At 45.4% G+C, this 17,179-nt stretch overlaps 1 protein-coding gene across 1 annotated transcript; it reads right to left on the reverse strand.

Annotated features, from left to right (window-relative positions):
• Positions 1-2,723: 2,723 nt before the first annotated feature.
• On the reverse strand, positions 2,724-13,031 carry ano7 (anoctamin 7; the record flags this gene model as incomplete). The annotated part of the gene is made up of 23 exons (XM_084443295.1): positions 2,724-2,885; positions 3,170-3,289; positions 3,445-3,535; positions 3,625-3,764; positions 3,969-4,174; positions 6,165-6,319; positions 6,469-6,566; positions 6,660-6,714; positions 6,845-6,956; positions 7,054-7,156; positions 7,257-7,355; positions 7,442-7,579; positions 7,712-7,855; positions 7,969-8,062; positions 8,141-8,231; positions 8,876-9,041; positions 9,299-9,409; positions 9,637-9,694; positions 10,261-10,397; positions 10,827-10,934; positions 11,239-11,387; positions 12,557-12,614; positions 12,939-13,031. 23 exons carry the CDS (start codon positions 13,029-13,031, stop codon positions 2,724-2,726), a joined length of 2,688 nt encoding a protein of 895 aa, XP_084299421.1.
• Between the last annotated feature and the right edge of the window lie 4,148 nt (positions 13,032-17,179).

Below are 17,179 nucleotides of genomic sequence, written 5' to 3' on the forward strand. Positions count from 1 at the left end.
TTACGGAGAAAGCAGCTCAAAGTCAACTACTGGGTGAATCTGAGGGGGCATGGAGACAAGCATCCCACCAAATCGGTGTTACAGGCCTGCTGGGAAAGGGGGGGCACTGGTAAGGCTAGTTTTGGCTGGACGGGAGATGCAGCAGCGAGGGACCTGGGGGTGTATGGGCTGGAGTTCTGCCCGACGGTGGTGTGGCCAGCGACCCCTGTGTGGGTTCTGGAACCAATGGAGGTGGACTTCACATTGTTGCGGGTTAAAGCAAGGCATGCCAATGCAGATTTGGTGTCTTGAGTTTTATAGGTATACTGATATACTGAGTAAATATGCTGAGTGTGTGCAGGTGTTTACGGATGGTTCCAAAGACCCGCTGTCTGGACGCACTGGTTCTGCAGTTGTAGTCCCTAGTCAGGAGGTTTCTATAGGTCAACGGACGTCTATGTTCTTGAGTGTTTTTACGGTTGAGTTGTATGCCATTTGGCTGGCGTTGGAGTGGGTTGAGCGGGCCCGGCCTCCTAGGGCTCTGATCTGCAGTGACTCTGCTGCAGGGTTATGCAGCCTTCAGTTAGGTACGTCCAGTACTCGCCAGGACCTGCTGTCGGAAATTATGGAGGGGCATTCCTGAGTGCGGAAATTGGGTACGGTGGTTTCCTTCCTGTGGGTTCCTGCGCATGTGGGCATTCTGGGGAATGACAGAGTGGACAAGCTGGCCAAACTTGCAGTTCAGAGGGAACACATTGACACAGCTATTGAGCTATCTAAGGCTGAGGGGAAGAGTGTTGTGTGGAGGAAGGTCAATGAGGAGTGGCAGCAGCTGTGGGATCGGGAGACGAGGGGGAGGCACCTCTATGCCATACAACGTAGAGTGGGTGGTGAGAGATGTAGAGGGGGGAACCGGAGAGAGGAAGTGGTGCTGACCAGGCTGCGTATTGGCCACAGTAATTTGAATGGGACTCTGCACGTTATTGGGAAACATCCTACTGGAAACTGTGAGGTGTGTCTGGTTCCAGAAACGGTGGGTCATGTACTCGTGCACTGTGTGAAATATGTATCTGAGAGGACGGTTATGATGGAGGGAATGGGTAGGACTGGGCTGGTGGGCTCAGGGGTACAGGGAATACTGGAGTGTGGTAGTGGTGGGCGAGGCAGGAAGTATTTGGTGGGGTTTCTTAAAGAAACCGGCCTGATGTGGAGAGTCTGAGGGACCGGATTCTGTAGAGGTTTTTAGCTCCAGTAGATTGCGGTAATGCAACTTTTAGGATGCCAACCGCCGTTAAGCCCCACAGAAGAAGAAGAAGTAGAAACCACTATACTATAAGACATGCACCATATTTGATTTAGATGTTTGCATACCAAATCCAGGTGTATACCTATTCCATAATATTGCACATCAACACCATAACACCAATCAAATCTTGTGGTAATCTTGTTTTGTCAAAAGATGACATTCTAACCCATTTTGAATGGAGAAAATACTTATTTTTAAAATGTATTTTAACATTTGTTTATTTGCTTTCTCTCTCTCTCTCTCTCACACACACACACGCACGTACGCACGCACGCACGCACACACACACACACACACACACACACACACACACACACACACACACACACCACTAACACACTAACAATTAAAATATCCACCACTGAATGCAATGTCAATATAGTTAGTACTATGTATAATATATTGACAGTATATATATATATATATATAAAATAACCATACTCATTAAATACAGAAGTTGATTCTGGGTAAAATACAGTGAGTGAATGTGGTGGTTGAAAATGTAGTGTCAACATGAGAACCAGCAGGTGGAGCTCTGAGACCGAGTACTCATACCCCTTCACTTTTTCTATTAATACATCCATGCTTTTTCCACATTTTGTTATGTTACAGCCTTATTCCAAAATTGATTATTTATTTATTTTCCCCCAAATCTACACACAACACCCCATAATGACAAAGTTAAAAAAAGGGAAATATAACATGTAGGCTACATAAGTATTCACTCCCTTTGCTATGACACTCAAAATTGAGCTCAGGTGCATCCTGTTTCCACTCATTAGAGTGGAATGTAGATTTGGAAAAAAAAGAGAATTTAATCAATTTCTGAATAAGGCTGTAACATAACAAAATGTGGGAAAGGTGAAGGGGTAGGAGTACTTTCCAGATGCACTGTGTGCTTCTCTCAGAGGTTTACAGCACAGATCCAACATGTTTCCTCTTTTCGTCCTTCAGAGACACTGCTTTTTCTGATGTTTTTCATCTCATTGTTCCTCACCTGCTCACTTGAGTGCCTTGATCAATGTACTTGTGTATCGTGGGAGTAATCAAAGTATAAAACAAACGTAGGATGTGAGACAAAATGCTTAATAGAAAAGTGATCATTCTTGGAACAAAAGGAGAGTTGAATGACCAGATATTTGCTTCTGTTACAACCAAACACTGGGCCATAAGGGCTTACTTACAAACAAAATGAAGAGTGATTTATCTCTTAACCTCAAGAGTGAGAAACTGCTGTCAATTCTGCTTAGTGCAGTGCCTCTCACAGCCTCAGTGCAGTCAATGTAATGGTACTGAGTGGAGGTTAGTCCTGGTAGTACTAATGTCTTCTCATAGTAGCTCTGTGTCTATGTTGCTGGAAGACATGCAGCTCCTTGAGAAGGGAATCTCATCACACCCCTGTGTGACCTTCAGCCGTGACCCCTGCAGAGGTCAGAGGTCAGACATCTGGCCTGTCCAGATCCTCTGGGATGGGGTTCAGTAAGGGCGGGGGCGAATCGCTCTTCCGGGGTGGAGCTGCAGACGGGGTGGGCGTGGCTCTGCGGCGCAGGTCAGTTTGGGCTCGTTCCTCGTCCTCTTGGACAACGGTCTTAATCAACGACTGCGCAGGACATGACAGATGATGGAAAGAAATCAAGAGACGAGTTGGCTTTATGTTTTCCTCACACCTGATCGTTAGGGTTAGAAAAATGGTCCCTATATGGTTATTAGAGGGCAAATACATTTAGTCTAATCTGTAATGATACCTGAATGAATGACTACATGATTAATGGTTCAAAGCCACAACCCATTCTAGGATGATATTATGAGGATGTCCACAACCAATTGGACGGTCGATACCCCCGGGATCACTCCCTAGAACTGGCCCACTCTAACATGTCTGACCTGGTTCTCGGCCAGGGCCTCCTTGGCCATGTAGTACTCCCTCTTCATCTTGATCTCCACCTCCTCAGGGATGTCTGGAACTGTGATGTCAATCATACGGCCAATGAAGAAGACGACATGCTGAGAGAAGACAGAGGGCATATACAGATAAAGGTCAAGCATCAGAATCCGTTCAACTGTGTGCATTGTTAAATTGTACCACTGCTTTGCGTTGTATATGCAAAAGTTTTGCATATGCAGTAGAGCATAGTCGCTGGCAACCCTGTGACACTTGCCTCAAAAATAATGACAAAGCCCAGACGGATGGCCAGGAGATGGAAGTAGTCTGGTAGCAAGCGGCCATCAGGACCCCTATATCCTCGATACCTAGAACATGGAGAAGACAGCAACACTCAAGGCAGTTGTAAAAACGAGAAGTAATTTACTTTATCTGATGAAAAAGTGTGTTTATATACCTGCATTCCATTTGGCCAGCGGTGGAGTTGCTTGGGAAGGTAGATAGGGTAGAGTTGATGAAGCCTTGTAGGCTTCCATTGTGGGTGTAGAGGTAGTACATGCGTGGGATGAAGTCAGAGGTGAAAGCGAGAAGGAATGCCTGGCAGAAGGAAGGGCAGGGATCTGGGTTGTTACACAAGGCCCACAATGTGTGCATGCATACGCTTTCTGTCTCTGTATCTATCTCTCTCCCACACACATGTAAATGGTACACACACACACACACACACACACCGAGTTCAGAAGGGCTCTTACACACACACACACACACACACACACCCACCAAGTTCAGAAGGGATCTTACGTTAGATATTACAGCTATCTGTGTGATGACCTGTAAGATGTTTAGCCAGATCCCAATGTCCTGCGCTCGCTCGGCAACAGGCCGCCTGTATTCACAGACAAACTTCTGGGCATCCAGACGGATTTCCACCCAGTTATTGATCAGGGCAAAGAGAGGGGCGAGGGGACACGCCGCCACAAAGATGGTGATGAATCCAAACTGAATCACTGCAGGGTGAAGAGAGGACGCAGCAGAAAACATGTCAGGCTAACTCAATTTCAAACCATGTCTCTGTAGTTCCACAATAGAGGTAGGTAGGCCATTCAGATAATTGATCATCTCCGAAGGAAGTGAATGAATGTACAGTGCATCTGGAAAGTACACATACCCCTTCACTTTTTCCACATTTTGTTGTTACAGCTTTATTCCAAAATGGATTAAATTATTTTTTCTCACATCAATCTACACACAATACCGCATAATGAGAAGTGAAAAAGTTTTTTTTGTGATTTGTTTTGCAAATGTATTAAAAATGAAAAAACTGAAACATCACATGTGTATTCATACCCTTTAAATCAGTACTTTGTTGAGGAATCTTTGGCAGCGATTACAGCCTTCTTGGGTATGACACTGCAATCTGTAGCACACCTGTATTTGGGGTATTTCTCCCATTCTTCTCTGCAGATCCTCAAGTTCTGTCAGGTTAGATGGGGAGCGTTGCTGCACAGTTATTTTCAGGTCTTTCCAGAAAATTTCAAACAGGTTTTAGTCTGGGCTCTGGCTGGACCACTCAAGGACATTCACAGACTTGTCCTGAAGCCACTCGTTCGCTGTCTTGGCTGTGTGCTTACGGTCGTTGTCCTGTTGGAAGGTAAACCTTCGCCCCAGGCTGAGGTCCTGAGCGCTCTGGTGCAGGTTTTCATTAAGGATATCTCTGTACTTTGCTATATTCCTCTTTCACTCTATCCTGACTAGTCTCCTAGTACCTGCCCAACATCCCCACAGCATGATACTACCACCACCATACCTCACCGTAAGGATGGTATTAGCCAGGTGAAAAGAGTTCAATCTTTGACATTCAGTGCATGTCAGAGCTGTAACAAAGAGTTCAATCTTGATTTTATCAGACCAGAGAATCTTGTTTCTCATTGTCTGAGAGTCCTTTAGTTTCCTTTTGGCAAACTCCAAGCAGGCTGTCATGTGCCTTCTACTGAGGAAAGACTTCCGTCTGGCCACTCTACCATGAAGGCCTGCAAAGATGGTTGTCCTTCTGGAATGTTCTCCCACCCCCACCTCCCTGACCAAGGCCATTCTCCCCCGATTACTCAGTTTGGCCAAACTTCTTCCATTTACGAATGATGGAGACCACTGTGCTCTTCAGGACTTTCAATGCTGCAGATTTATTTTACCCTTCCCCAGATTTGTGCCTCTATACAATCCTGTCTCGGAGGTCTACAGACAATTCCTTTGACTTTGTTTCCGCTCTGACATGCACTGTCAACTGTGGAACCTTACTGTACATAGACAGGTGTGGGCTTTTTCATATCATGTCCAATCAATTGAATTTACCACAGGTGGACTCCAATCAAGTTGCAGAAACATCTCAACGATGATGAGTGGAAACAGGATGCACTTGAGCTCAATTTTGAGTGTCATAGCAAAGGGAGTCAATATTTATGTAGATATGATATTTTAGTTTTTTATGTTTAACACATTTGAAAAAAATGTCTAAAAAAGCTTTTTTTGTCATTAAGAGGTATTGTGTGTACATTTTTGAGGGGAAACAAATGAATTGAATCCATTTTGGAATAAAGCTGTAACATAACAAAATGCGGAAAAAGTGAAGGGGAATGAGTACTTTCCAGATGCACTGTACATCCTACCAACATGCCAGGGGTACAGTATGATATCACTTGAGTGGGTCTGTTTTGCTGCAAGGTCTGTGACCTACACAGCGTGGGTCTGTGGGATGAGGGAACAGTGACACAGTGCGTCTAATGTACTGTAGCCAGAAGAGCAGTTAGAGAACATGTCTGTATTTCTCCCCAAAGACTTCCTAGACTGAAAACCTTTGGACCTCCTAAGCCATGTTCACTACGCATGGACATACCGTACAGTAGCACTACATAGTAGTGATGGCCAACTTTACCCCAAACATGAGTATATACCCCAAACATAGGACCAATAGAGGCAGTTCCAAGGCAACCACTCACTTACCCATCTCCAGATACTCGTTGAACAGCCCCTCACACAGCAGTAGCTGGTAGTTTGCCTCCCAAGGGGTGTCACCCTGTCCCTCCTCCCGTACCTCACCGTCCTCCAACTTCCCCTTTGGGTGGAGCTTTCTCTTCTGCCACCACACCTTCAGTTTCCTGCGGAGAAACAACAGAGAGGAGAGGTGCTTCCTAAGTAGGTCTGGTAGCGAGTCAGCCACTTCCTCCGGGGTAGAACATCAAAAGCTCATTAGCAGTGAGTACTGATTAACTTAGGACAAGATCTGAGTGAGATGTGTTGGACTCACGGGCAGATACACTCCTGGATGTTATTGATGACCTGCTTGCCCACCATGATGACCAGCAGCTCCTGGGCTAGCTCAATCAGACAACCTCCAGCGCCACACTGCAAATAGTGACGGACGCATAAGAGCCTTGTAGAGTACAGTACAGTGTGGTAATGAGGGTTAATGAGGAGTTAATAAAGCCTGTCACTCACATCCTCATTGCGTATTCCAAGGAGGGTGTCGTAATTCCCAGGATAACCAACAAACCTGCAAAAGATGGGTTTGTCATTGTAGAGAAGTCGCACATTTATAATGCCAGCTTATCAAAACAGGAACACAGAATCATATTTAGTGTTTTCATTCCCTTGTTAACATACTAACCTGGTAACATACTAACCTTCCTTTGAAAAATGCAATGTAGATAGGGGAGGAGTAAAAGTTGACAAACTGGAAGATGAACACCTTGAGAACAAACATGTCCTCGTATCTGGTCTGTGTGCGGTGCATCTCTGTTGACACAATGAGCAAACAGAGTGAGCAAACATTAGTGTGTGACATCACCCAACGTCTTCTTCCCTCTTCGTGCCTCCCAAGGGCCCAACTCACCCCAGCGTGTGAGGATCTGGGCTACAGATATGTAAACACGGGACAGCATTAGGATCACCAGCAGGTTCAACACAGAGCCAGAGATACTAGCTATCCTCCCGGCCTGCAGGGGGAAGCAGAGAGTTTCAGGTGCAGGTCATCAGGCTGTGGATACCTGTTACTGAAGATACATTGCTCTTTGATACCAGTAGAATGTGACTCACAGAGAAAGCAAATAATCTACCACCGGATTTGTAGATGAGGATGCCCAAGATCGTCCGATACAGGATGATGGCTATTAGGAACACCAGAACCACAGCCACCTGAGAGGAATAGAATGAGGAATCAGGAATAGTATAGCTACTAGTAGGTCAAGATAAAAACCTTGCCATCTACAACAGCATCTCACCATCATAATGATGACCATGCAGCTAGTCAGGGTACGGTTGAGACGACGTTTCACTGGGAAATAGGGCTCTTCTGCCCCAGTAACAGGGTTCCTCATGGTCATCGGGGCCATAGCAGTGAACTCTGGCCTCGGGCGCTCCTGCAAAGAGTAGCAAACTATACATTTATTTAGGTATTATAGTGGTTTTCCAATTAAATCGATGGGCGAGAAAGACACTCATTATGTTCTTCACGATGTAAAGTAGGCTGCACTAAAACTGATGTACGATACCTCGGTATCCTCAAACTCAGAGCAGTCCCATCTGTGTGAGAGCACAGCGTTGGTACGCTTCCAATGCTCCAGGAAGGTGACGGCCCACAGGGACATGAAGATACTGAAAAAGACCGTCCCTCCGTTGTCAAACAACAACCCCGCCTGAGAGGACAAGGTGAAAGGGTCATACTGTGAACAGGAAGCTTCTACACCGACTAGGACTCTGAACAGGCACACAGGCGCGCACACGCGTTGTAGGGCGCTAACACACAGACCTTGAAGGTAGTGCAGATGATGGACATGTTCCAGTAGGAGCAAATATTGCACAGAGGACACATGACGTAGTCAACACTCTCACAGATCTCTTTCCTGTGGGAAAAAGATGCACATTCAGCTGTGTTTACAACGATGTAGACAGAGAACTCAGTGGTGCCCTGTTGTACTCACGCTGGCACGTCAGTGACCATGCCCCAGATGCCAAACAGGAAGACCACAGTGCCCACCACAGCCGCAGGGAGCAGCCAACCTGTATAGAATCCTATCGAGAGAGAGAGAGATAGAGAAAGAGGGAGAGAGAGAGAGGGAGAGAGTTCACTTTGTCATCAGGGAGATGTTGTAGAATCTCACCTCATCCTCAAAAACTGTCAACAGTATGTGGAGAGAAAAGTATTAGCTGCAAACTATGTTGACTGTTGTCATACATTAAGGGACACAAGTTCTGTGCCAAACGTCTTTTTTTTTCTTTTCTTTTTTTACATTTGTACAATATACAAAACCATCTAAGAACAACAACATGGGGAACTGGTAATATATACATTAACAATATACATATATATATTATGTAATGGGTGTATATATATATATATATATATATATATATATATATATTGTATATATATAGGCTACCATATATATATATACACACACACATATATAATGTTAATGTATATATTACCAGTTTTGATTGTATAGTTGATATTTATATATTATTGATTGTATGTTAATTTCTTGTTGTTTGTCAACGTGGGTTTTTTTCACCTATCATGTCAATAAAGCTTTGAATTTGAGAGGGACAGAGAGGGAACGAACACTAGCGAATCAAGAGAGCAATGTACAAATTGTAACTGAGAGAGAAGCCTAGTGTTCCTCCTGGCTTTTATTAAAGAGACTGCTATAACGTACCCAGCCAGGCAAAGTAAAGAGCAATCTTTTCGCCAAAGTACTCTCGGATGTGGTCCAGAGGCTGGTAGTTCTTCCAGCAGCCCCACCGGGCCCAGTTATGTTGTAGAATCTGCCTCAGGCTGAGGGACTCGGGGTCCACTTGAGCATCTGGCATCTCAAACGGGCCCTGCTTGGACACATGGGAGAGAGAGAGCGGACCGCTGTGAGTTTGCGGAGGAGAGTGAGGAGTGAGGACTGCAATGACTATGTGGAAAGGTGAATGGACTTCTAGATGAGGTGAAAGAGGAAAGATGTTGGGGATGAAGTCAATAGGGGTTACACTTTTAGCATTTCCCTCTATTCGTACTGGTCCGGTTTTGTATTTCCGACGGCGACCTGTGGGTTGTTCATGTGTAGCCTACCAGGGAGTGGCGGAGCACTGACCTCGTGCAGGGGGTACGCAGCGGAGAAGACATTCTCGGCGAGTAGTCTGTCAATCCCCACTTCACCCCTTTTCACAGTCCCGTACTGCGTCCGCGCTAGAATCTCATACAGCTGGGAGGTCAGAGAAAGGCAGCGCCAGATCATCAGCGATACAGTGCTATATATCATAACACTGATTAATGTTAGGAAAGAAGTTTGGAATAAAACAAAAATCTCCCGCACGCTGTCTTCTTCGCTTGCAGTCAAACACTTTGATTCAAGTTCACCTGAACAAGGTCTGTGTAGGAACGTCCCATTAAAGTGTTGGGCTGCAATTTAGACATTTTTGTTTAACTCACAATTTGATGTCTTTGGGTGGTCTTGAAGAAAGTGTCTTTATTTTCATTGCCTAGAAACCTAGACATGACAAGAATACCAAATATTTGTGGGAAATGTTTGCTCAGAACACATTTGTCCTCCAGGACACATGATACATTATTTACTTTACAGTACATTTTCACTTAGGCTACAGTTATGTTAGTCTGGGGCCTTTCTCGTTCGGTGTTGTTTCGCCGGTCAAGAGCGGAAGCGCGATGACGCATCGCATAATCATCCGGTCTGGACCGGAAGACGAACAGTTGTTGGAATGTTTTTACAGAAGGCTGCACCCATGGGCTGCATATGGTGAAGTTTCGAGTAGATAACATTCGCGATGGCATCACCAGGCATAACACCGACGAAAATTGTAAAAGAAGATGCGAGGAGAACTACAGGTTAAGGAAAAATAAAGCAAGCGGAAGTTGGAGGCGGGCTCTACAGGCTCGAGCCGGATGATGGGGCGGGCTTAAGGCAGTGAAGTAAATAGATACCAGGCTCTTCTCCCCAACAGTTATGTAGCCTAAACAGTTATGTCAACCAGACACATGCAGTAGCCTAGGAGTGATCAGGCGGTCTTTACAACCCAAGTTGAATACATTGGTTACCTCTCCAATTTGTTGGTCCGAAACTGACACGTGTAAAAGTCTGGGGGCGGGTTGGGAACATCTTGGGCCATGAGGTTTGGGATGGACAATTGCTCCAATATCTTCTCAGACCAGTTGTAGTTTGGTGCAGTGACCACCTGGGAGTTTGCAGAGTAATTAATTCACCCACTATCTTAATTACTAAACACACTGTTCCAATCCATTGGAAGCGGATTCAAGTTTATTTGTACCTCTCGTTCTTGAAGTATGTCCCCCTAACCCTTCCTTGGGCATTTTAACAAGTGTGGTTGTAAGATAAGTGTCATGTGTGGGTACAAATCCCAGTGCCCTGTTCAGAGTTCTGGAGGAGGGGGCGTTGGTGTAAACTTGAATCAAATGGAGAATAGATTATGTATATCTAAGTATAATAATGTGTGGAATAATCCTTAAGAGTCTCTATAACATGTCATTTGTGAATTTCTGTGAATATTCTAAAGGAAAAAGACAGCTCCTGCTCCTCTTTCAGCCCAAATCAAGCACTGTCATTTAAAAGAATCCTGCAGTAGGCTACTGTATGTGTGGCTGACCTGCAGAGGGACTCGCAGACTGATCTCCTCGGCATAGTAACACAACACACTCCACGGGGCGCTGAGGAGCATGTAGGAGATCTTCCTCTTCGCCTGCTGAACCTCCACCTGCACAGAGTCAGACAGGGCAGGACAGTAGCCTAAATAAACATGTTCTAGAAGGTATTTCACAATATTTTAAAAACAGCTCTCCATTCCAGGATGAACCAGCGTGTAGAAGGTAGCTTGTTGACTCAGTAGGAAGGTGTTTAGAAGACTGTGTGTGAGCCTGTTAAATATTGACACTGTGTCCCACCTCCTATTTGTATCCTGAAGCGTGTTGTTTCAAAGAGACTATGTGGCTGGGAGCAGCTGAGTGTGTCTGTGTCATGCACCCTGGCCTACCCTGGTTCTCAGACGTAGCCTAGCTCACCATCTCTTGGCGGATCCCTGCTGCCCGGAGCCTGGACAGGAACTCATCCCTCCACTTCCTGTGTGAGTCCTGGGTGGCAGAGCTGGACATTTCTCCATCCACCTCGTCCTTGTGCGCTGGCAATCTCTCTTCCCAAGCCAGCACAAAATCTGTCCATAGACGGGTCCAAAGTCATGGGCATTTTAGATGCATACTGTAACTCATGGCCACAAATTTGGCCCGCAGTGTAATTATATTTGGCCCGCGAGGCAATACCAAATGACTACTAGAGCTGGCCCGCCAGTATTATACAGCGCATTCACCGCTAATACTACAAATGAATGCCATTGATGTGTTTTTTATTTGAAATTCGATTTTGCATGTCTGCACTATTAAGTTATATATTGTATGGTAATAAGCGTTGCTTGTTCCATATTCAATGTTAAAATTTTCATTTGTTCAATGTTGGCCCGCGACTTTGTTCAAGTTTAAAATTTTGGCCCACTGTGTATTTGAGTTTGACACCACTGCTGTAACTGATTCAGAGAGCTTTTACAGTAACTCTGTAGTACTACTGTATTTACTCTAGGTCTACATGTACAGTAGACCTAGAGTAGCCTAAAGCTACAGGGAATACCCCTCCGGGTTAAATACAAGAGAATGATAAACAATTATTATCTCTGTGTGAACTCAAACAAACAGTTCAAGTTATTTTTCATAAATGTGAAAGACAAAAAGGGCGAGCGAGGTGACTCTTTCAATCCAAGAAGACAAGTAAGTAAATGAGGAGAGGAAGAACCACAGGAGAGGTCACATCCATCCATCCAATATCTGCCATTTGAATCAAATCAAGCCAAACTACAGGGAACTTGTGCCATCACGATTGAAGAGGACCACAATGGCCAGCTCAGTGGCCTTATGGTTAGAGTGTCCGCCCTGAGATTGGGAGGTTGGGGGTTCGATCCCTGGCTGAGTCATACTAAAGACTATAAAAAATGGTACCCAATGTCTCCCACTCAGCGTAAAGGTAAGTCCCTGTGACACACTAGCGTCATGTCCAGGGGGTGGACTGTACTAGTACATCAAGCTGCCTCACGCTAAGGAATCAGGAAATAGGTTCCTGCCCTATGGACCACTAGGTTGGAGAACCATTGGTTCTCAAGGCTACTGTACTTACTTACAATGGAATAAACTTGGAATAGACTTTACTGCGTACAGTATATCCTGAATGATTTTAATCATGCACATACTGTTTCCTTATATAGGCTACATGCCTTGTTTAAAAAAAAAAAAATCAAATAAACTAAAAATACAAATTTAACTGTAAAATATTACTCACCAATGCGGGTGACGTCATCGCTGAACACATTTCTGTCAGTGGAGCAGCCCAGAGATCCCTGGAAACACCAACAGGCATCATTGTGATTTACTGTACCTCACATGACGTCCCTGGAAAGTGACCGCTCCAAACCCCATTACCTCCCCTCTTCACTCTCAGGGTGAAAAAGTGCTCATATGGGCTCAGATGTTTTCTGTATCTCTATGTCACTCTGCTCGATGTTAATCTCCCTCTCAACTTCCCGTCTTTGTTGCCTGACTCACTGATAAGCTCCCAGTCATAACAGGAGTCGATGAGGCCTGGGAGAGTGTTGACGCGATTTAGCTACCAGCGTCCATGTAGGCTACAGCACACAGGTACTGTACTGGTGCAGATCTATTACCCCGTTCTCCATGGCCCCATAGCTGGGATCTTCTTGGCTTGTCATGGCGATGAGAGTGCTGCTGTCATCTTTCTCCTCCCGTCTGCTCCGCATGTTCCCAGTAGACCGTCAGGAGTTCTCCACTCCACTAGGAACCTGAAACGTAGTAAGAACCAGGCTGTATCCTCAGAGGACGGCCCACCCCCACGGGGAACACCCTGCTATGTAACGGTCCTCGCCAGAATACACAGGACACAACACACACTATTCTACTGAGAGACGCAAACATAGAATGAATGCCTGACGAGAGACATGGGAGACTATTCATGTGCAGCATGCAAACCATTAGTAAGTATTAGTGTAAGTAAAATTGTGTCCACAGCAAGTAACAAGATCATGCCTGATTAGGTGTATAGTATTTGGCTCCTGTAATATCAGTGCTGGTTCCACATCGTACATACAGTACAGTGCTGCTCAAAAACAGTATGAGTTCACATAACTGTACATGTGTTCACTATTAGGACCGTACAGTAGCATAAATAAAGGCTCTCCTGTACCTTAAACCTTATCAGCGACCTTCCCCTGCAGGTTAACTGATGCTTGAGCTGAATGAATTTGCAGTTATGAAAACTCTGAGGCTTCTAATTGGCCTATTCACAATCTACTCAAATTCCACGTCAGCATGTCTGATATGTGGCACAGGAGTGTGGCCGCATGTTTCTCATCAGGCTGTGGGATTTGAGACTTGCAGGCCGGCGGTAGTTCATTTGGACCAGGCCCGACCACCGCATCTGGAGCAGGGAAGCTGTGGTTTAATATCGAGCTCGGGGCTCCAGACCACCATGCCCTGCATTGCTACACGCCTGGGTCAAATAGTCATATGACGTCCAATCAAATACCCTGAGCATTTGCTGGAGTCTGCCTGGAGTGCCTGGTAGGTGGGGGTTTGAATGTGTGGAACTATTGCCCATGGGTTCCACCAGGCCAGGAAAGATTAAATCAAACACAGAGAAGTATTTGAAATGATTTCAAATAGTATTCTGACCCAAGACTGCGCTGTCTCTGATGCAGCCTCAGTGTTCAGTCCTGGGACTTCCACCTGCCACTGCATGTTTGTTGTAGCTTTCCCCACGCTGTCACACCTAGCTGAATGAATGATTAGATGATGAATTTAATTCAGTGTTTTAAGGATCGTTTACTTTTACAGCAATAAGATGCATGTTGGGGGAGGTACCAGGACTGAAACACAATTATTTTCATTCGTCGGTCATCTAAGCATCCTGACAACATCAGATCATGTGGATTCTAAAAGGAGGAGTAGTTTGAGCCCAGTTATCTCTTAAGTGGTGTGGTTTCTCCTTTCCAGCTCACCTGTGTTAGTAATCCGGTTTCCCTGCTCTGGAACAGACCCTGGCGCCTCCTTCATTCATTCACCGTCCAAACTTTAAAGGTGGAGTCCTCCGGACGGTCCAGACTGAGACAGAGGGAGGGGATGTCTGTCCACCAGGGTGTTCTTCTCAGACCACTGGGCTCAGCCTCTTCCCTCCGGCAACTCCCTCGTCTAACAACTAGCTACTCCTGAACACGGTGCGTTCAGGATACGCCTCTCAGCATAACATTCCCTGGAAGGGCTGATAAGAGGAGGGAGGGAGGAGTCAGACGTTTGTGAGGAAGCGAGGGCAGAGGGAGGGCAAACTCCTGTGCTGAGAAGGCGGAGTGACAACCACACACGCGCACACACACACACACAGACTTACACACACAGACTTACACACACTTAAACACACACACTCTCTCTCAACACCCACTCGGATCCTCTACTCTACTGCACCCTAGTGGCGTTCTCTGCGCAGTTGATGTAGCTTAATGACCATGTCAATCATAGTGAGACAGTACACACGGCCAGGAAGACAAGGAAATATATATATAGAACTTTATTTCAGTTTCATGTTTTCTGTTTACAGTCATGTACTACAGCAGAATGTTGTACTACAGGTGGGGCACGGCTCTCCCCCTGCCAGATAGAGCTGCAGCGCATTTGCTTTTATCAAAAGAACAGAACCAAAACATCCTAACAAAACAACACAAATACTGTGAAAGTGTAAAAAGCACTCCAATGATAGAGAAAAAAAAACAAAAAAACATATCATATACAATCAGAACAATAACTCTAAAAATTAAATAAGGCAAATGTCCACAATATGATTACACAGGTACACCAACTATGGTTTAATTTACAGTGGCAACAGTAATGAGGACTTAATGGGAGTTATACCTCGATAATAACACTGCACTTTGACAATGATGACACACAAACATTATGACACAGGACTGACCAGCAAGATGACAGACTGGTTGGTGGTCACTCGAGAATTAATCTGATTGACTGACTTGTCACAGAGGGATTGGATTGGTGTTGGTACTCCTGTTTCTCCTGGCTGATGTTGCCACTAGACACAGACCAAATATGGACCCAAGACTGGTGTTTTGAGTGCAACTTGAACCAGCTTGGCCATCTCTGTCTGTTATACTACAAGCAGCACTCCATGAGTATCACACTTCAATTATATCTGACAATTGCCTGACAGAAATGTGAATAATAGAGTAGTATGATGAGCTCCCTACATGCAGAAATGTGTGTGTGAGATGTGTGTGTGTGTGTGTGGGGGGGGGGGGGGGGGGGGTGACAGGTACACAGTACTGTACATCAGTCAAAGCTAGAGAACATTTAATGGCATGAGCTGGCTAATTAAAGGCTTTTACACACTTTCAAGTTTCAATTTTCACTTGCACTTTAAATATATATATTTTCTTAGCAAATATTTAAGGCTACAACCCATCGACCCTCCACATATGTAAGCTCTGCCCCCTGACTCCTGTAGTCCTACTGAGATGGATGACACCTCTGTGGGAGGAGTCACAGGGGAAGGGAGACCGCTCATCGGCAGCCGCTAACGAGGAATTTGTTCATCAAAAGATACCGGGCATGTTTAGCCATCGGACCCATTGGGGTGTCCCAATGACGCCCATGCACAGTCACATTCAGTTCTACCGAACCAGGAAGTGGTACGGCCCTAGGGAGGTACTGCCAGCCGACGAAGCCCACGGACGCCAGTGCAGAGAAGGGACAGACGAGAGGTTCATAAGCGAGTGCGTCTTAAAACATCAGAGCAGCCTAGAAAAGAGAACGGCCGGCTGTAAGCGTGGGAGGTGTGATGGGAGACGGTGTGGAAGAGTGCAGCTCCCATCTTTCCCTGGCACATCTCCATGTCTAGCGGTGACTTACATGAAGTAGCTAACGAGAAATCAAGCTGAACTAGACCCCGACAGCACACCAATTAGCTCACGCACGCACGCACACACACACACACACACACACACACACCCCAACACTCATGCTGCCTCAGCACTTTGGAGAAGAGTGTAAAACAAAGGAATTATGTACATATCCCTTCTTCACTCATTTCCTATAGTGTAGTAGCAGAGTAGTGTTTAGGATAACGGCAGCAGAATTGACATGGTTGGTAGTTCAACATCAGAGGGGGCGGAACTAATATCAAAGTAATATCTACACACATTTTATTCTCTACCTCTCTTTGTATCTCATACGCACACACACACACACACACACACACACACACACACACACACACACACACACACACACACACACACACACACACACACACACACACACACACACACACACACCCTTTAAGTAAAGACAGCTTGAATGCGATAAACATCTATCTACTTCTAAGGCTGCTCATAGAGCTTCTCTGTTCAAGCTATGCCCCCTTAGCTCACAGAGAAGCAAAGAAGTAGCTGGACAAAGAGTAGAACTACAACAAAATCTTTGGCCAAGGCAGTTTTAAAATGAGAATCCCTAATTTGAACTTTGTCAACGTCCATAGATACCAATAAGAAGAGCTCAACTATACAGGTCAGCTAGTGGCGAGTGTCCCAGCGAGCAGGATCCCCACCAGCTCACTTCTGTCTGTGGGCCTCAGAGCTCATCCTGTGGCTGGATTGAGGCCGGTCAAGTGACCTCCTCTCCTACGCCTGTCAACTCACCAAACTGTCCCGCGTTCGTCTCCGGCTATAGTCAAACACAAACAGCCAAGGCGGTTTTTAGCAGTTAAAAGAAAGTGTCCTGGCACACATGTGGTCTCTTTAAAAAGCCTTTATTAAGAGTGGCCAGGGCATATTAAGAAATTAATAAAACGCGTTTCAGCCAATTGGCGTTCATCAGGGTGTTCAAA

The sequence above is a fragment of the Borostomias antarcticus genome (genome assembly GCF_949987555.1).
Source record: "Borostomias antarcticus genome assembly, chromosome: 1".
In the NCBI taxonomy this organism is placed as follows: domain Eukaryota; kingdom Metazoa; phylum Chordata; class Actinopteri; order Stomiiformes; family Stomiidae; genus Borostomias; species Borostomias antarcticus.